The sequence below is a fragment of the Anabrus simplex genome, chromosome 1 (genome assembly GCF_040414725.1).
Source record: "Anabrus simplex isolate iqAnaSimp1 chromosome 1, ASM4041472v1, whole genome shotgun sequence".
Lineage (NCBI taxonomy): Eukaryota > Metazoa > Arthropoda > Insecta > Orthoptera > Tettigoniidae > Anabrus > Anabrus simplex.
Window position 1 is genome coordinate 413109336 of NC_090265.1, and position 21114 is coordinate 413130449.

General features: G+C 37.3%; 1 protein-coding gene across 1 annotated transcript in view; it reads left to right on the forward strand.

The window, feature by feature from the left end:
• The window catches only part of LOC136866731 (enhancer of rudimentary homolog), a 52855-nt gene extending 36556 nt beyond the window's left edge, over window positions 1–16299 (forward strand). The window contains exon 4 of the mRNA XM_067143843.2: window positions 15516–16299. Coding sequence (XP_066999944.1) covers window positions 15516–15615 — 100 coding nt within the window. The 3' untranslated portion in view covers window positions 15616–16299. The remainder of the gene's footprint in view (window positions 1–15515) is intronic.
• Window positions 16300–21114: the final 4815 nt, after the last annotated feature.

Here is a 21114-nt window from a genome sequence, read left to right on the forward strand (position 1 = left end):
GCAAATAATCGCACTTCTTTTATTTCCTAAACCTTGTAGATTGTAATGCGTGTTCATAAATGCCTTATAAACACTTCACTGCTGAAAAAAAAATACAAAACTGTCGCATAGAACACAGACGTGTGCAGATAATGCAGCCGGGCGCTTTCGTGCACTAAGGACCGGAAGGCAAAGTGAACAGTCAGGTGCTTAGGGTGGAAGAGGGTTAAGGATTAAAATAATAGTAAATGATTTGCACAAACTGTTTGGAAGTTAGGACCGTTTTAGTCGGTGTGGGTCGCTAGTTAACCTTAAAATACCCATAAAAATGATTAATTTCATATCGTACATCAAGCTTGCGACAATTCTACCTTCATATTTTTCAGCATCCACAATAACAGCAGTCAATGATAAATGAATAATCCCTTAGTGAAATTAAATATCCTATATTCAGGTCATTATCTAAAAACGGAGAATCTTCACTACCGATACTTAAAATAGTTGTCTCCAGTGAGGTCAGCTGCCTTAACCTATAGCCACAGCACAGTTACACCAGCTAGGCAGTTCAGTCTCGCAGCACCAATTGCTGCTGATGAATATCTGCAGCTTAATTCGCTGTTTTTGTTCCTGTGTTGCAATTTGTGCTACAAGTTACTATTGTCTCTGTCATAAGTGTTGTACTGAGTTACAGCGGATTACGTTCATTGTGGCTGCTAAACTTAAGAAGCTGACTCTTCAACAAAAGATCAACATCGGTGATGTTGAAAGCATACCTGCTAACTTTCCCAATTTCGGCGGGAGCCTCCTGATTACTCTTAGTTCTACCCATTTTAGCTTTTTTTAAAAATTTCAAACGTTTTCATATCCCGCCATTTCAGCTTTGTACGCCAGTGGCCGTATTTCCTTCGCTCCTTGGCCGCTTTGAAATGAAATATCTATGTCTATTAATATGAGAAATGCGGACAAATGTGCAGTATTTATCTAAGCCTGTGTATCGCAATGCGTATTTCGATTATTACCAAATATAAAGACAGGAACTTTCCACCTAAATATGTTTATTCTATTATAAAGCATATTAGCATGTTTTAAGTACTTTATAATAGAATAAATGTATTAATTAGGTGGAAAGTTCCTGTCTTTATATTTGCGAATACTTTAACCATCAATACGGACAATGAAGTTAATAGGTTATAGAGCATGTATAGATTGTCAGTCTCTCGTTCTTGCGTGTTATGTTCATGTTTGTTCACATCAGTCTTGTCGTTTCTAGATACTAGTCACTAGATTTGGAGTTTCTTAAAAGTAATGTAGTGACAGAATTTCAAAAAATTCTCGGCTGTCGATTCTTTCCTTTTAAACAGTAATTCCGTTTGGGCTCTGAAGAAAAAGTAAAAAATGCAGTTTCATCGGCACTGACAACATTGTTCGGTGCATACGAGTTGATTATATGAGCCATGCTTTTTCGCCAACTGTCGGCATCTCTAGTGTTCATGGATTATGCTCCTCACACTCTCGCTGCCTGCTATGTGATGTATCCTTCCTTAAATCGCTGAATACAAAATAATTATGATTTCACTCGAACTAAGCACATGTGTAGCACACTGTAGACACACTGAAGTGAGTGAAAGTGCAGAAAGTTACCCAGGCACGTTCTGAAAGGATCGGTCTTTCACGACACGGAGAAATTTTGAAATTAAATTACTCTGTAACATTTTTTGTTAATATTAAGGCAGTTTTGAAGTCTGAATTTCGGGAATGGGACGAACATTGTTCTTTGAATTACGAACTATATGTATTTCGAATTAAACCATTTAAATAACATGCAAACCCTTACCTCATGTTTCTGAGAACGAGAGCTTTTTCGAATAAGGCGAGATTTTAAATTATCATGGTTCGAGTGTATATTTATTATTTGTGGACATTACATTAGTTAGACATAAATGTATTATTATTTCTTGTGATATATAGCCTATTTTCTTTGAACCCCTTTTTAAGGAAAATCTGTTTTTAAGGAACAAATATACAATCCCCCTGAAATTCATAAAACAAGGTGTTCTGCTGTATGCGCATAATACAGCTCTATGAATAATGTATTCTTGCAGTCTTACTAATAAATGATGTATAACTTTTATAGCAGGTTTAGGCCGATGACCTTCGATGTTAGGCCCCTTAAAACAACAAACATAGCAGGTTTATGCATCGTTTATAATCAATTTGTTACTAATAAACCGCATATGAGCCTCGTGTGTATAAATCTATTATTTATTGAATTGCTTATATAGACAAGGACCCTTGTATAAGCGTTGTATAGCAGCGAGTGACGTAAAAGAAATGAATCATCAGTTTATTTTAATGCTAACATAATCTTAGTGAAATATCAGACTTATCCTTTAAGCGCACATTGAAAGATCAGAAAATAGCATCGATGATCTGTACAATATTTTTAACACAGACTATTTTGAGATCAAGGAGGCGGGAAATGTTTGTAAAATAATCCTCTTAAAGAGGAGGCGTGACCCATTTCTCCTAGATGACGGAAGTTTTAAAATTAAATATCTATTTACGAAGGAGTATGCTCGAATTATCATTAACACAGCCAGAAATGACTTAATGAAATATCCTAGGGGCGGATCTCTGTCTTGAGAACTTCAAGTTCTCCAGTTTTCGCAGCACTACGGACTTGAGCGCGGAATAAAATTAGCAATTATTGGAGATGTGATTCTTACTATGGAACATTCCTTCTTAATTTGAGAATCCATTGTGCACCCTTCTGCCTATGTTCTTTGAACTAAAAATGCACAAGCACACACAAACTACATGGGCTACACAAACACAATCCATTGTCCTCAATAGTACAGTAAATTATACGGATTTTTTATTTAATCAATGTTATACTGTTGATAAAATGAACACTGCACTGCATAAGACTGTCTGGAGATTTGAATGCGCACTGTTTGAGAGATCCCTACTGGCAAATCAGCCAGCGGAGTCACGCGTGAAACCTAAACAAATCAGACATTCTTCCTGACATAACGGAAAAATAAGCGAGATATATACTTCAGATTTGTTTTTAAAATAACTTCTATATCCAAAGACCCTGTGCCTTCCATGTAAAGTCAACAGTACAGACGTCACCAGATGTTGGCCAGCGACTGACTTTTTCCGTGCTTGCACATACAAATTTATGAACATGACTGTAAAGAAAGGCACATACTTATACTGATCATTCAAATTTAAAATCAAACGTATCTACGTTGAGCCGAAATGGGTTTTTTACCAGCAGTGAAATCATTAAAACCAAAATGAAGATGAAATGGGAGTTATGACGTGGTAGGCTCCTTGCACAGATGATATTTTATTTGATGTAACTTTCCATTATATTAACATTTTCATACTTCTTTACCGTATTTTCTCACATAAATAACGCTTTTGCACGTAATTTACGCATCCCAATTACTTTGGATCCAAAGTGGAGAAAAACATACGTTCACGTATTTCACACACCAACTTCTTCGAGCATCCATGACGCAGCACCAGATGCGTTTCGAAATAAAGATGTCAACTAATCAAGTAGCAGCCTTCCTATTGCAAATACTATGCAACGTGCTGTTATCAGTTGATAGGAAATACTACTGCACCAATTCAGTGAGAGAATCGGCGCAGAACTGACTAGTGACTGTCTATTTCAGTCTGGTACAAACGTATTTTACGAGTGCTTCTGGTATGGGACATGCATTTTCAGTGATCTCAAAATTGTTTTAGTCCACAGTGAGTCAGTATTAGAGTAATACTGCATCATATAAACTTGCGGTGATCAGTTACACCGAAACATACAGGAATAGGGCAGTGGGCCGCAAGTGTTCAGTGTCCGAATGAAACATGCACTACTGCGGTAGCAGTAACAGAAGTGCACTTCAAACGACCAACAAGTCTCGCAAATCATTTCACAGACAAAAAAATGGCAAGTTTCCGCAAGTAGAAGAGGATCTGCATAAATATATCATTTAGTTACACAATGTTGCATATGCCCTTTCTCGCAAAATGCTGTATTTTAAGGGACAAGAAATAGCTGCCGCACATGGAATCATCGTCTCGGATTTGAAGGTTAGCCGCAGCTGGATGATTAATTTTATGAGGAGAGATGGACTTTCTCTTCGAAGAACAATTTTATGCCAAAAAATGCTGAATGATTTCAACCAAAAAGTAATTGATTTTCATCGCTTTGTGATTGAGTAAAGGAATATTTGATCTCCCAAATAGGAATTGCAGGTCAGACGCCTGTCGGTTTCCATATGCTACAAAGTTAATCGATCACAAAGGGGCATAGTGTTACAGTAAGCACTACCGGAAGCGAAAAATAACAATGTACTACACTGCTTGCTGTAACAGCTGATGGCAGAAAGCTTACAGTGATCTCTATGCAGAACTTTCACCCCATCAGTGCAGTAATTAAAACTGAGAGGACTTTTCCTGTCAGTGAAACTCCCAACCTGACTTAACTCCCATCATTATACCATTGCCTGCTGTCCATCTCACAACATTGTCTATCTTTTTGCAGTTGCTCACTATCTTGTAACTTATTCTGGTATAGAGTAATAAATAACATCATCTGCCAAAAGCATTATCTCAGATTCCAATTCTTTACTCATATTCTTTATGTACAGTAGAAGCCCGTTAGAACGAGAATTCGTTACGGCGAAAAATATACTTGGTATAATCGATGTTGTTATATCCGATTTTTCATAAAGGTTGGGAAGAACCCCGTAGACATTAAAATCGGTATTAAACAGTAATCGTTTTTTTCATAACGTCCATTTTCGTGGATAACATCCACACTACGGGTTACTTTGGAAGTGCATGTTTAATTTAATTCTGAAAAATTCTATCACTCCAGAGGCATCGGTGGCAAACATTACGGTTTTCTTCTTCGAACAGTCACCTAACCTAACTGTATATGTATAATGAAAATATATTTCAAGTGCAGGTAGAGAAATGATAACCTCCTTGCTATAAATTTTTCATGGGAATAGCCTTTCTGAAATTTAACTAGACTCGAGAAAATATAATCTATCCTCTGAAATCAGTGATGTACTCTGCCATATCTTTCTTACTTAATTTCAGTATAAAACTTTAAAATTAAGCGATCGTTTACTTCAGCCCTTATTTCTACCGAGTTAGCAATTGCTATTGGTCATGTTATTTACATATTTATTACGAAAACATGTTCTCTCGTTTCAAATTTTCTTTGAAGATCAGCATTATTACTAATAGACTCTGAAATTCTCTTCGGATGTCGACGAGAGAGCTCGCTATTGGATATAGTGAGGAAACGTTATCGAATATAATCAAACTCATAATGGATTCTCTGGATGCATAAGCACCAGTAACGGTAAACATTGTCCACCCTCAGTTGCTCATAATAACGGATGTGTCAGTGGAAGGGCTCTGCTGTAACCGCAGTATACTAGTTTACTTTAAGAATTTTGAAGGTACAGACAAAACACTGTTATTAACGGGATTCTCGTTATATGCCTTGCTTGCTATAGCAGTCTTCTACTATGTAAGAAAACAAAGGTCCGATGATACTGCCTTGAGGAATTCCCCTCTTAATGTTTACAGAATCTGATTATCTCTGTTCTGTTTTCTAGAAACATAGCCCTCATTTTTGCCCGTAGTCTCTCCTGAATCCAAGATATGTGCTATATCTTGCTGTAATCCGAGTTGAGCTTCAGTGGAATAAACTTTCCTAAACCCGATCTGCCTAATTTTCCTCTCATTCAATAAGTACAGTATTAAGGTTTTTTATGTGTAAATTCATGTTGAAACACGTAGATTCTTCTACAGGTTTAGCAAGGGGCAAGTTCTTAAGAATTGATTTATTTTAGTATAACAAAATTTCACCATAACAAATCATATTCTGAGGTCCCCATAATTTTGTTGTACTGGTATTTTATTGTATTTAAAGATTTACTTCTGTTAAATAACTCATGGTTACAGATGCTACGAGTACTAAATTTTATATGTAGGGGGTCTCTCTTATTGAATATTTGTATATTCTGTATATTATCTTCATGAAAGGAACCAATCTTGCTGGCAGTAGGACTTGTAAGTCTATAGTTTGTTTTCAGGAGTTGATAGCTGAGGTATTTCATGTTCCATAGTACCAAAATTTTCTCTCGGGGGGGGGGGCTTTCGATACGGTACTTCTGCTTATCTGCTGAGCTGCAGGAATTCTTTGTGTCCTAGCTCAGTGGAATGATATAGAATAGTTACTTTCTCCTCAAAAACTGTGTAGCAGTTCGAAACAAAATCTTCGGCTCATGAACTTTGTAACTGTGGCTGGACTTTGGTCACCCTTCAAGGGCGAACCCTATAAAATACCTGTAAAATTGAACAATTGAAGGGTTCCATCAGAGATATTCATAAGCCACAAATATTTTCCTTTTTCCTTTCAGGAGAGCATTTTCAAACATTGAGGCAAGCGGGATAGTATATAACTTTGGATTGTTGTTTTTTTTTTTTTTTTTACATCGCACCGACACAGATAGGTCTTACGGCGACAATGGGATAGGGAAGGCGTAGGAGTGGGAAGAAAGTGTCAGTGGCCTTAATTAAGGTACAGCCCCAGTATTTGCCTGGTGTGAAAATGAAATGAAATGAAATTCTCTTCATTTGCAAATGAGGTGTCTACCTCGGTGGCAAATGGTACACTAAAATACATTATTGTCAAGCACTGAATATTAAATTAACAAGAGAAGAAAATTTTCCTATAATACAATATTATACAATTTACGCTAACAATTTTTTCTATTAAACACACGGCTCATCCTTAATAAATTTATATTGTTTACAAAATTCTACTTATATCTCCTGTACTACTTACAAATTTAGTCAACTGATATACAGTATGTGGAATTACTTCAAATGATACTATACAACTTGTATAAGATTAAAATTTACATTGCGTTTATTTATTTAATTTTTTTTTTTTACCCATTCTGGAACCTAAGTAGCATAACGACCTGCTCCGTCTTAACCAGAGCCCCTTTGCCACCACTTTTCAGAGTTCCTGAAGGGCCTTCACAGCTACCGTAGCGGTCCCACGGCCCTCGAAGTCCCCACTGTACTTCACCCTTACAGACAGTCCCCTACTTTGGCTGTCCAAACTCCATGGACCAGGGGATGGAATTAATTTTTTTTTGAACACACATTTTTTTATTTACAATAACCTGCACTGGTCGAATGCCCTCTAACATTTCATTTATTTTCCCTGTTCCTGTTTATTCTCTTCTTGAATACCTGTACAGATTTTGGAAAAGGATCAAACACTACCCCTGGTAAACTGTTCCACTCCTTCACACCCTTCCCAATGAATGAAAATTTACCCCAATCGCTTCTGCTAAAATTCCTTCTAATTTTATATTTGTGGTCAGTCCTGCCAATATAATTATTTTCCAACTGAAGCCTCTCACGGATATCTCCCCATGCTTCTTCTCCTGTATAGGCTCTGTATAATCCTATAAGTCTAGTTTTCTCCCTTCTCTCACTTAGTTTCCCACCCCAGTTCCTTTAACATTTCTGACAAACTACTCTTTCTCCTGAAATCCCATGTTACAAATCTTGCTGCTTTCCTCTGCACACTATCTATTTCTTTTATTAGGTATTCTTGGTGAGGATCCCAAACACTGTTTGCATATTCCAATAATGAACGAACCATACTCAAGTAACTTTTTTCTTTTAACTCTTTGTTGCATCCTTTAATTAGCCTCATTATGACATGTAACGATCTGTATGCTTTCCCAACAATGTCATCAACATGACCCTTCCAGTGCAAATTACATTCAAATTTCACACCTAAGTATTTGCACTTGCCATCTTTTGGGATAACTACCCCATCCAAAGTATATTCAAATTCAGTTTTAAAACTCCTGTTTGTAAAAGTTGTAACAGTTGATTTGCCTCTATTAACCTTCATATTATTTTCTACAACCCATTGTTGGATACTTTCAAGGTCCCTTTGTAATTCTGAACAATCCTCAATGTTGTTTATTTCCCTATAAACAATTATGTCATCTGCATATAATCTTATTTTTGATGTTATATTGTTCCCTAAATCATTTGCATATATTAAGAAAAGTAACGGACCGATTATACTACCCTGTGCAATTCCCTTCCAAACTTTCTCTTCCTGCGATACATCATTTCGTACTTTGACTTTCTGAACCCTTGAATTTAGAAATGTTTTTATCCAACGTGTAACCCTTACGTCCAATCCTATTTCCTCCAATTTCTTTAATAATATTCCATGTTCCACTCTATCAAAGGCTTTGGAAAGATCTATGGCTATGCAATCTAACTGACCTCCTGAATCCAATTGATCTGATATGTCATGTTGAATTCCCACCAGTTGTGCCTCACAAGAAAATTTCTTTCTAAATCCATACTGGCTCCTCATGAACCAATTTTTATCATCACATATCCCTCTGATGTACTTTGATATTAAACTCTTCAGTATTTTACAAACTATACTGGTCAGGCTAATTGGTCTGTAGTTCTCTGGTTTCCTTTTATCACCCTTTCTTTATAAATTGGTATTATTATAGATTCCTTCCATTCCTTTGGTATTACATTATTATTTTTGACATAGTCAAAGAGAAATTTTAAATAAGGCACTATGTAACACCCCATTGTCTTTAATACCTCCCCAGTAATTTGATCACTTCCTGCTGCTTTTCCTTGCTGAAGCAGTTGAATTTCTCTGAGAATATCTTCATTTGTGAATGAGAAGCTTCTTGTTTCCCTCTGTCTCTCTCCCTCTCTATCTTCTGTTTCGGTTTCCAACTCCTGACAATCATCTACTGAATCTCTGAATTCCCTACTAAATAGGTTTGCTTTTTCAGTATCTGTTAAATAGTGTTCACTCCCTTCTCCCACCATTGTAGGAATTTGGCAAACCATGAAAAACCATCTTCAGGACTGCCGACAGTGGGGTTTGAACCCACTATCTCCTGGATCCAAGCTCAAAGCTGCGCGCCCCTAACCGCATGGCCAACTCGCCCGGTGATAACTTGCCACCAGATATCACCTGAAGATATGTATAGACATTTGGTGAAAAGCATCACAGCCATTAATAAAACTTCAGATCACACAGTGCGGCTTGTCACTATCTGACGGAACCATTCAATTGTGAGTGGAATGACTTGTTTTGTTCTAAAAAAATATCCTATCACGTTTAACTGTGCATACATTATGTACAAAGTTATTTACATTGGGTAAACTTGTCAGCAATTGTAAATTGGTGATATTGTGAAACAAATGAGGTGAGATGAATCGGAGGGCGTTTTTTGGCACACTTTGACAGTTTGTGTACTTACCTTTAACCAGCCTTCTTTGGTTCCGACAGTTGGGCTCAAGTCCAAGTTAGGTGCTTGCTTTCATGGTTAGCTAATCCGCTTGTCTGTTGGGTATGGGCGGAGGCTGGAAGGTAGTCTTTGTTCAGTGGAGACGTGTAGAATGTTCCCTGGCCGTGGCTTATCTTGGCATGTACAGTAAAACCTCAATGCATCACTTTTAAAGGGTGAGAGGGGGGGAAGCAAAACAATAAAGTACGGATACTGTATTTTGTCGGTTTTCTTTGTGTATAAATCTAATGATAATAATGAGATAATGGTGTCTGGTGTCCGGAGAGGCCTGTTGCAGGTGTTTGAAGTTGACGCCTGTTGGCGACCTGTGCGTCTATGAAAATATGATGAATTCTAAAGCTGAAAATGGCGCACACACACACCTAGCCCCCTGTCAAAATTAACAAAGGAAGGTTAAAATCCCCGACCCTATCGGACCCCATGGACCAAGGGCCAGCACGCTAACTATTTAGCCTTCTAGCCGGACTCATTCATACTATACATGACACCGTCTAAATATTGCAACCATGAAATATGCGATGAAAATAAAAAGTGTGACATTTACAGAGTTCCTTTTCACATTTCTTTACATCTCGTAATAATTGAAAACCTTCAAATTTGGTTCTGTTATTGCATATTAATGCTGTACTTAGATATCACGGTAATAACCTGCATTGTGATCAAGATTCCATAGACCCTTCATGGACGATAGGTTAAAGATCCAGCACTACGTGGGTTGGACGATGTCACAGGTATTAGAAATTCAACCTGGCGAGTCTTGGATGATATCACAGTGGGCTATGCCAACTTAGAAACTAGTTACAAGACAAGGCTAGTGAAAAGATCGTTGGCCTGGATTGGTTAGGTCCAGCTTGTGAAAGACAGTTGGGCAGAGGGCAACAAAGCACTCAATAGGCCTCCACTATCCCACACCCCAACGTACAATGCGATTGATCACCTAATTAAGTACGTGGTGCATGCCATGACAATTTGAAACTGCACAATTTTCTTCGGCAAAGGTGGCTGCCCAATCTGGCCAATAGCAACACAGAAAATGGTGGGAAATCTGGAGTTTCACAGTGCCTGTTTTTCTTCTCCTAAATAAGAATACTTCTTGTGGCCGGTTAAGGGGTCAAGGAGAAGTGTTGGTGAAAGGAGGTTCATATGCATGGTTACATAGTGTGGTTGCGCTTGAATAACCTGCGCGCTGCACTCCAGCCTAATACATCCATGGAAGACTTGCAATTCGGAATCACTCGTTCATTCTCGCGTAACTGGTTGCCACTATTCTATGCTAGAGTATTGAACTGTCTCTTTGAATCCAAAAAACTTCTGCAATTTTTCATAAACGATCGATGATTGCAAGAAAATTGTGTCAAGGGACAATATTTTTTAACGAACAGTATGATAAAACTATAGTTTGAGGAATGATGTATCCGGAGATATTTAACATTGGTTTATACAGAACATTTTTGGGACTGAATAAATTTAACAATTAATGCGGAAAAACGACAGTTCCGGGAATGATGCATAAAGCCAATGGAATTTTTCTTAGTGATACTCTACATAACCTACATATGATCTTGAGTAGCAAGCTGCAGCCTAAATTCATATAATTTTTTACCAATACAGAGGCGCCAACTTTTGAAGTGTGTTAACAGTAATCTCCCTCTGCACCCGAGAAAAATTTTAGTCAGGTCCAAAGAATGCTCCTTCCTTCTCGATAATGACACCCCTTTTGCCCTTCCCTCTAGCAATCTATTCGAAAATATATATTACACAACATTTGCACACAACCTGTTAGTTCCGTGATAAAACATTCCTTGTAGCATGTTTCTCATGCAGCAGCTGCTTATCAGTATAGATTTTCTTGAAGAATCCTTCCCACTGTGATGACATTCTCGTCTGCTGAACTATAAGCGATTCCAGTGCAAATGTGCTTAATGTAGGCCTCACTTCTTTCTCAACCTTTCTGTCAACTGTCAGGTACATTTATAGTGGAGAGGAGCAGCACCTGAGCTCCTTCATTCACAATGAATTTTACCAAGGTCCCACACCGCTGGCTGCGCAGAAGCGTGTGACTGGGGAAGACATGTCCATGCGCGTACCGCCATGTTGCGGGCGCTCCTCAGCTTGGCGCAGAGATCGTATGGAAATCATGCTTTAACTTACATTTCGCACACATGAAAACATTCGCCTTATAAAATTGACAGCCTACACCAACTACCGTGTACACATGCAATAAATATGCATAATATCAAGACTGTGGTAATATTAAAATATACTTCTGTATAAAAACTGAACAATCTACACAAATCCTTTGGATAGCCTATAGGTGGCGTACCTAAAAAAAAAGAAACCTTTAGCAGGCTGAATAAGAAGACTGAAAAATACACTACTACAAAAATACACTAGCGGTACCTCGAAAATGATCATGTCGCTCACTTAAGGGTCATGTTTGTAACTGATGTGTTTGAACATTGTACGTATGACAAGAAGGCCAGACTCAAAGGACGAGAATCACGTTGGCAGTCTGTCTCTTGAGAAACCTAGGATCAACAATTATTTAGCTTTATTGAAAATATGATGACATGTTCAAAAAGCGGTCTACAACTTAAGTATGATTGCATGTCACGTGATAAAAATTACCTGTATCTCAGCAGACTGGAGAACACATAAATTAAATATTTACAAACTCCTGTAACAATAACAATAATCTTCAGTATCAAAAAAAAGGAAACCTGTGGAATAAAATCCTTCTATGAAAGGTACATAGCTTATGATTCCTCTTAGATAAGTCATTACAGCAAATTTTACTCAGTTACCTGAACAATAAAAAGTACATGACTGCAGAAATCTTTCTAAAACCATCAGGTAAATGTTTTATCATTTTCTGAATATGAAATGCCGGCTCTGTGATGTAGGGGTAGCGTGTCTTACTTCTTACCCGGAGGCTCCGGGTTCAATCCCCGGCCAGGTCAGAGATTTGTACCTGGATGTGAGTGCTGGTTGGGGGTCCACTCAGCATACCTGATTACAATTGCAGAGCTATCCGACGGTGACATAACGGCCGAGAGGATTCGCCGTGCTGACCACATGACACCTCATAATCTGCAGGCCTTCAAGCTGAGCAGCAGTCGCTTGGTAGGCCATGGCCTTTCGGGCCTGTTGTGCCGTTTGGTTTGGTTTGGATATGAAATAACATAATTGGATGAGTAAATTATCATGTTTGTGTGATTTGGATTTAGGTCAATGCTGCCTGACATTCGTTACACTGGTGCTAGTCTTCTATTGTGTATTTCTTAAAATGAAGTCAATGTCTAGGGTTAGTTTGAGTTTCTCTGCGTGGTTTAGGCTTAAGTTTTATTTTCTACAATTTGCTTTATGTCGCACCGGCACAGATAGGTCTTATGGTAACGATAGGATAGGAAAGTCCTAGGAATGGGAAGGAAGAGCCCATTGCCTTAAACAGCCCTAGCATTTGCCTGGTGTGAAAACTGGAAACCACGGAAAACCAACTTCAGGGCTGGCGACAGTGGGGTTCGAACCCACTATATCCCGCATGCAAGCTCACAGCTGGGTGGTCCTAACCACACGGCCAACTCGTCCGGTTGGGCTTAAGTAAGAATGTTATCATTTAAGATGTAAAACCCTCCTAATAATATTATCTTCTTAAATATTACTGCATTTACAAACTAATTCTGAATTAACATTATCTGAGCACATAAAAATTGAAAGTGCGTTCTATTTTTTTCTCTAATATGAGCACCATGATTTATACCAGAAAGAAAATAAAATGAAATTGAAAGTAAAGCACTTGCAAACAAAAAAAGTTAATATCATAGTGAAAAGTTAATTTGATTAGCTTTTTCCAATGCAGACTAGGATCGATGAGATTGTAATGAGCTTTGTTTAGACTTTATATTGTCATATTTTTCTGGAATAGCGTATTAACAATTGTGGGGAAAAATTGGAGAAATTAAGACGTACGATACTAAGAAATCATTTTTCAGATAATTGATCATTTAAAGCAATACCTTACCCTAATATTAGGTTTTATCAAGTTGTATCAATCGTATCTTACGGATTCTAGGCCCAGGTTTATCAAATTTGTAATACCGCTACACAGTTTGTATGAAAAATATGTAGTTTTTTTCAAAACAGCTTTTCAGTTCTAAACAATTATCCCCGATGAATTGGAAAAAGGCAAACAAGAAAAAGAAGCCTAAATATTCTATATTTCATGTCAATGCGTTCTCTGAATCAACCACCCTATAACCTGTTTAGTTTTCGATTATGGTAAATGAAACTTATTTTTTGACAGTTCAATTTCTACCCACATGTGAAAAGAAATACCAGATCCCTTCTGATAGCAGTCTGTACAAATGAAGGATGCACATGAATTCACCCTCGTGAATGTCTTTCCATTCCACAGGTAATGCCTAACTTTAGGCCTAATATTGCCGATCAATTTAACTAACGTAATGTATCAGCTACCACATTCCTTGAAAATTTTTGACAATATATTATCACTCCGTCACATATAATACCAAACCAGACCCACTAACAGGCATGATTCAAATCGAAAACTTGCAAGGGTCTGTAAACAATACCATGTGCTAGCCATGCATTTGAAGCTGAAGCGCCCGCAACATGGCGATGCGTGAAAATGTTCAATATTCCGCTTAGCATCAGCACGCTCTGTGAATCTAGATAAGTAATATTAAAGTCTTTGAATTTTACAACACTATGGGTAGCAAAAGGAAATCACAATCAAATAAGTATTGTTGCCAACTCACAAGCATTAAAACGAGGAGAAAGGCTCGAAAGAATTGAACATTTTTCATTTTCTTTTTTCTGTACAAAATTTTTTTTTGTGATAATGTTAGCTTTTCTGTAATAATTTCACCTTTGACCGTAATTGTGAGGTGAAATCTGTTATAGTTGGCACCTCTGCCAATAAATCGGACCCACATTCCAGACTACATTGCATCAAGAGTGACCTTCAGTGAGATTCATTTAGAACTAATGAAAAGTAATGTGAAATATTTTTCTATAATTTAGTATTGTAGATGAGGGATTGTTCATAGATGTGTGTGGTTGGGGTAGGTTTACTCAGTCTATTTTGCAGTGTATGGTTGAAAGCTTTTTTACGTTTAAAGATTAGTTTCTTTTTACCATGGGAATTATTTTAGTAGAACAATCAGCGTGAATTTTTCGGAGGGCGTGGTTGTTCAGGCTGGTGCGGTTTTTTCTTTCAAAATGTGGTATACTGTTGCTTAATGTTTTGCTTTTATTTCACTGTGTAACATTTTTAGATCTGTGTTGGTTAGCAAAGTCATGTGAGCTGTCGTATACTTGACCTCTAAATGCTGAATGTCAATTGTATAAAATAGTGTTTATGTATCTGGTGTGGAAGTTTGGTTTGGCCTATATATGTGGTTATGCAGTTTAGTTCTTGACATTTTAGTTCATAATCTGTAATTGGGAGAAGAGGTCTTTTCTGTTCAGGTTGCTATTCCTGATGTCTTTGTATTTGTTGTAAAGGCTATTTTAAGACCTGTTTTTTACTATGTATTTGTGTGTGTGTTCTTGTTCATTTGAGTATAGATTTCTTGTTTTCAGCTGTATTTATAACTTTTTTCTTTACCAGTATTCAATAGTGTTCTAAGTGTAATATTCATGTTTGTCACGCTGAAAAGCATAAAAAACCTACTGTATTACACAAATAGATGAATAAACAATGAAAAAGTGTAACAGTACAGATTAAACCTGTTACACACAATTCTGCGGCACTGGTAAAGACTTTGGACACGGTGTCCATGTGTTACAGATGGGATGCACTGGAAACTTACTGTGCAGATCATTTCACAGCCAGTTGAAACCAAGCAGGTAGCCTTTTCACTGACTAGATAAATGTCTCGTCATATCAAAATTTTAGTGAACAGGTGCGAGTATTTTTAGTTTCATTGTTTTTATATATGCTCATGATAACAGTATGTTCAAATGTTATGTGCGGCAGTGTTTTCTTGCTTAATAAAGTTTAATATTTCTCCAGGCAATAGCCAAGAACTTGTAAATTGTAACTGATATTGTAGCCATCTTTCCTGCTGTTTTATTGTTTTAATTTTTCAGGTACCAGAAAAGTACAAACTCATATGCTCCTTACAACAAAGATTGGATTAAGGAGAAAATTTACGTTCTTCTTAGGCGTCAAGCTGCCAGGTCACAGTGAACATTGTGTTCCTTCAAGAAGTGGAAATAGGACTGAGTTTGGAGGGAAAATCTGGAGCATTGTGCATATGTTAAATGTGCAAGGAAGAATGTCGTATATCTTAAATGTTCCATAAAGACTTTTTCATCCTTTGTTATTTTGTTCTATTTAGAACTACGTGTATGTCATCAGCATTAATGTGTTTATGCGAATCATAATGTAATTTTGTAGAAAGTGTGTTTCTTTCAGAAAGCTTTAAGGCTCATTCACAGCACTTAGCAACTTTTGAACAACTACATTGTTTATAGTTGCAGTAGCCTTAATTTTTCACAAACAGTATTTCATTATTGTAATTCAGTCTTACACTGAACATTTCTGATAGATTTGTGTAATCTTACAAAAAAATTCAGTTAGAGAGGTACGTGTAGAATTACATTTTTATACTTAATTGTCATGGGTTTATTCCCGGTACTTTCTTCAGTGACATACATCATCTTTGCTGTTTGCCAACACTTCACACCTTGCATCATTTTCCATCCTGTGAGCTGTTGGCTGAATGAGTCTTATTATGCAGTCTTTTTGTTCAGTGTATGAAACTAGCTTTGTTTTATGTTCTGGTGTAACAGCAAGTGACAAAGTTGGAAATTTGACTCATGTATTCCTAATGTAGATTTAAGTTAAATAAAACAATTACTTGAAAATATATTTGTTGAGGTTTGTTTATTCTTCTCTCTTATCCCTTTTAGATCTGTATTTTCTTCAAAAAGAGAAGGGGCATTTGACCTATTATATTCAAAATGAGCTGCACATACATACCTTAAAGAAAATATCTTCATTTTTATTGGTTTCTATGACAGGAATTCCATGCACAATGTGCAATAAAGTTATCATTTCCTTTGTTTTATCCATACATGAACAAATGTTACACAGAATGTAAATTTTCTTATATAACATAAATCCATATTAATTCAATAAATTAAGTTCCCCGTAGGGAACCGTAATTCCATTTCACTGAAAAGAAAGTTATTTCATGCATTTATGAGCATAACACACAGCCAGGTTTTGAGTTTTTGACACTGCCTGGTGCCATTTTTCCTCTCTATTCACTGGTGATCTCATTAAGTTGTGAAGTTCCTTTTGGTTACTGGATTTCTAATTTAAATTATCTTCCAAAATTTCAAGGGTGACTTTCAGGACATTTAATACAATTTCAGCTAGACATCAATAATCTAGGTATTTCCAACAAACCCATTGCTGAAGATAAGTACTGTACTCTTACTCTGAGAGCAGATATTGGCAAATAAAGACTTCCAAACATGTTTTTCTTAGAACTATAACATTGTGACGTGTTCTGCTAATAAACCCGTGATATAAACAAATCTTGAAAGTACTCCAGCTTTTAGGTTTGTTGAATTGTGTAAAGTATTTACTTGCTAAATACTGTATTTACTCACGTATTGGACCCCTTTTTTTCCCCAATTTTACAATTTAAAACAGTAAAGTGGGTCCAATATGCGATGACCTCAAATTTTATGCAGTGAACACATGACTTCTTGGCTATGAAGAGCTATAAGTAGTACATTCTACTCTGTTCTTTAACAAACTTATGAATGTATTTGGGTCAGTCATGCTGGCTATTTTCGTTGGAAGGCAGTATTTTTAAATGCAAGAAGTCAAATGGTGAACACGACTTTTAGGCCTGCATATAAAGTAAACATAATTTTAGTTACTCATATCACGTCATTCATTTAATCTCATTAATTCCTCTGGAAGGGCATATGGTCATAAAGACTTGCTGCGAAAATTTCTCGCTTCATACTCGACCCATAGAGAAGAGATAAGGATATCGTATTCTCGTATTATGCAATATTGATACTAAATAACTCGATGGCCTGTCATTTGTCAGTTGAGCAGTAGGCCTACCACACAGTAAATCTGATCACTGCTTTCATTTTAATTGTCTTGCGCTGCTTACTTCCCTGCTACCAGCGTGTGGTCATTCCAAGTGACGTCATCTTCACTGCCATCTTGCCAGCCATGCACTGCAATACAGGCAGAGATTATTCGAGGTCCCATCTTTTGAATCTTTTAAAAATCCAAACTGTTTGAAGCTATTCTCAAATATTTTCTGGAGATGGTTTTTCATATTCCCAGCTGCTGTATGTGTAGCAAAAGCCACTCCTGAATAAAGCAGTGTTGTTGAAAGTGTACCGAACCACCAGCTGATAACTAGTGTATGTTACGAGTAGTATCCAAATGTACCAGTAATACATAGTGACTGGAAGTATTCTTTAGACAACTGCAGCTGTTGAAAACCACACTCTTATTTTTAAGTATATTTAATGCTTGCTCTCTATATTTATCACATCAGGATTTACCAAAACAGCTGTAAATGAGACAAGAGAGACCACATTGTTTAGGTTACGTATGCTATCGCCCGGATATTGCCAAGAGTTCCACGATGGAAGTAATAAAAATAAATCGCAGGAAGTTAGCAGTGTCTACAGGTGTGGTGGTAATGTGTGTTATATTATCATAATGTTTAATTTCGTATGTACTCTCATTTTTTATTAACACATACCCTAGTATGTTTTGTTTGGCATCTCCAAAAATCGTTGAAAGTGGGGACATAAAAATCAATAATATTATTATTATTTGTCAGGTACGTTGGCAGGTAAAACAATTGATTGGATTGCTTTTACCACGTTTTAAATCTACTTCTCTCCCAAAAAACTCCATATTTACCGGAGTTATGAGATATTAAAAGATCACTTTAATGATCTCGCCTATCTATATTAATAGGCCTAGCAACAACCGTGAATATTTCTTAAATAAAGTACAGTAAACTAGTTTCCTCATCGTGAGGTGGTGCAGCTCTTTTTTAGACAGGCCCCCAGTGGAAGGGAGTTGCATGTACCATTAAACAACCAGCTAACCTCATGGCACTACAGCCCTGAAGGGCCTTGGCCTACCAAGCGGCCGCTGTTCAGCCCGAAGGCCTGCAGTTTACAAGGTGTCATGTGGTCAGCATGACAGATCCTCTCGGTTGTTAGTCTTGGCTTTTTAGACAATAGCGTGTACCATTTTTACCACAAATCAACTTTCCTGCCATTGGTAAAACTCTAGCTATACGGTACCGGGAATCAAATTCAGGCTCCCGACAAGGGCAGCTAATTGTGCTAACCATTACGCTGGCGGACATTCTTAACTACAAAAAACAGACATATATACATGACTGATGTGTGCTTGCATTGCACGGGTCGGTCACGAAACTATTCACCTATTTGTGCGACTTCATCAGAGCTGCAGTAGGCCTACACTATGGAAGCGGACATTTCTTAACTATTCGTTGCGTGGGTCGTACCCGCTTCGAAGCGGAATCGTTCTTCTCTGACGAATTACATTGGGGGGTCTTGTATGCAAGATTTATTTTTTCATTTTCTTCGTCTCGAGAAGCCAAGGGGGGTCTAATATGGTAGATGAGTAATGAAGTGGATTATGTGGAACATGCTTGGTCATATTATTCTTTTATTGCAAGATCTTACATGTGGTATTAGCTTTGTAAGTTCAGATATAGGGGAGCATAAACATGTATAAACTTTCTTGTGTTTTAAACAGAGATGGAGCATTTGTGTGAATGGATTGACATTTTAGCAGATTTGACCTCTTGTGCACAATGTGTGGCAATAATGAACGTAGGAAACATTTATTTTATTTATTTATTTAATCTGGTTTAAAACAGGACAAAATCACACCAATTATACGAAGGTCGAGTCATAAGTCATGGAAAGTATTTTTTCCTCGGGAACAGGAGACAACACGGAAAATCTTAGATATGCAATTGGAAATATAGGGCATGTACTAATGCATACTGCCTGAAGACAAATTCTGACTGTAGGAGATTCCCGTAGGAAAGTGACAGAACACAGGCCATTGGTAAACATTGTTTTATTATGGTATAGACAGCAAATACACAAGACTCCGTACAAAGGACAGGTCTCCACTGGTTACAGACCTTTGAAATGATCACCCAAGGTTTCAACTGTGCGTTGCCAGCCGTGGGGCGGGCACTGAATACCATCGGCAGTTGATACTCTACCCCGTTTGAACGTCTCCACCCACCTCGCCACTGTTCTGTAGGGCATGGCATGCACACCTAATACTTCCTGCAACTTTGAATGGCATTGGCGTGCATTTCTGCCGCGGACAATTGCTATTTTAATGTACGATCGTTGCTCCTGCTTGTCTGCTTGTTGACTTCCATTTTGTGACGCGCTCACTCTCACACTGAACCTGGGAGCGTGCTTAGACCCACACTGTTGTTTACATACACATTCTAATGGCATATACACAAGTACATACTGTACGTTTCCAAATGCAAATCTTAGATTTTCCATGTTGTCTCCTGTTTGCGAGAAAAAAATAGTTGCTATGACATGAATCGACCTACGTATTTCTAATATACAGGGCAATTCAAAATGATGGACCCTAATTACTAGAATAACAACTTGCGATTTTCTCTAATAACCTGCCGTCGGGAAGTGATGCCCTCATCGCCCAGCATCCCTCTTGGTGTTGTAGACAGTCACTAACATCCCCTTTTCTACAAATACTGTTTTGAGTTTCTGTTCCTTTTCCCTTCATTCGTTGTTTTTTGCAATACTTCAAGCATAATAGCAATGGATGCATTATATGCTGTACCATAAAATGGGGTGAATAGGATCACTTTCACGAGAAACATTAACCTAGCAACAGAATAAGTAACAAAGTATCCTCCTTTTTTTGGTTTCAGTACATGGATCCTACTATGTTATATAACTTAATGCACAAATATTCTTAAATTCTTTCATATTTTCGTGATTTTAACCAATTTTAAAGTGATCCTATTTACCCCTTGACTGGGGTTAGTAGGATCAAGCATATTAATATGGAAGTTAATCGATTCACATCATCACCAAGGTCAGTGGGATCGGTTGATAGTTAAAATACTTGACTACACTTTCTATTATTGTTTAATGTTCTGAAACAACACACAAAATTGATTATGGTAAAAAAACATTGTTGTCAGAGTTAAAACATCTGACAATTATATCAGGAATAGTGTCTTCATTAATAAAATAACAAAAATGCTATTTATAGTACATAGTTCGAATGTAATTTAATGTGTATGTAATGTCAACAACATATATGAAGGAGAAACATTTTTTTTTTTTTTTATATATCAAGGAATGACATTCTATGATGACAGAGTCTGAGAGTGCACATTGAATTTCAATTGGCCCCTTCCCATGATATGTGGATTACCCAGTTTCCTATTACCTGAGTATAGGAAAATTCACATATGTCCCACACTTTTGCCTGGAGCAACATCCAGCTTCTTTTGCTTCCGCACCACGTTCTCTTCATATCAAATTCTCCTTAGGAAAGCCTTGACGTGATCAGGATCATTAAAACTCTTTCCCTGTCAAGTGGAATTATTCCACATTTAGAAAAGCCTGCCCTGATGTTATCTTCTGCATT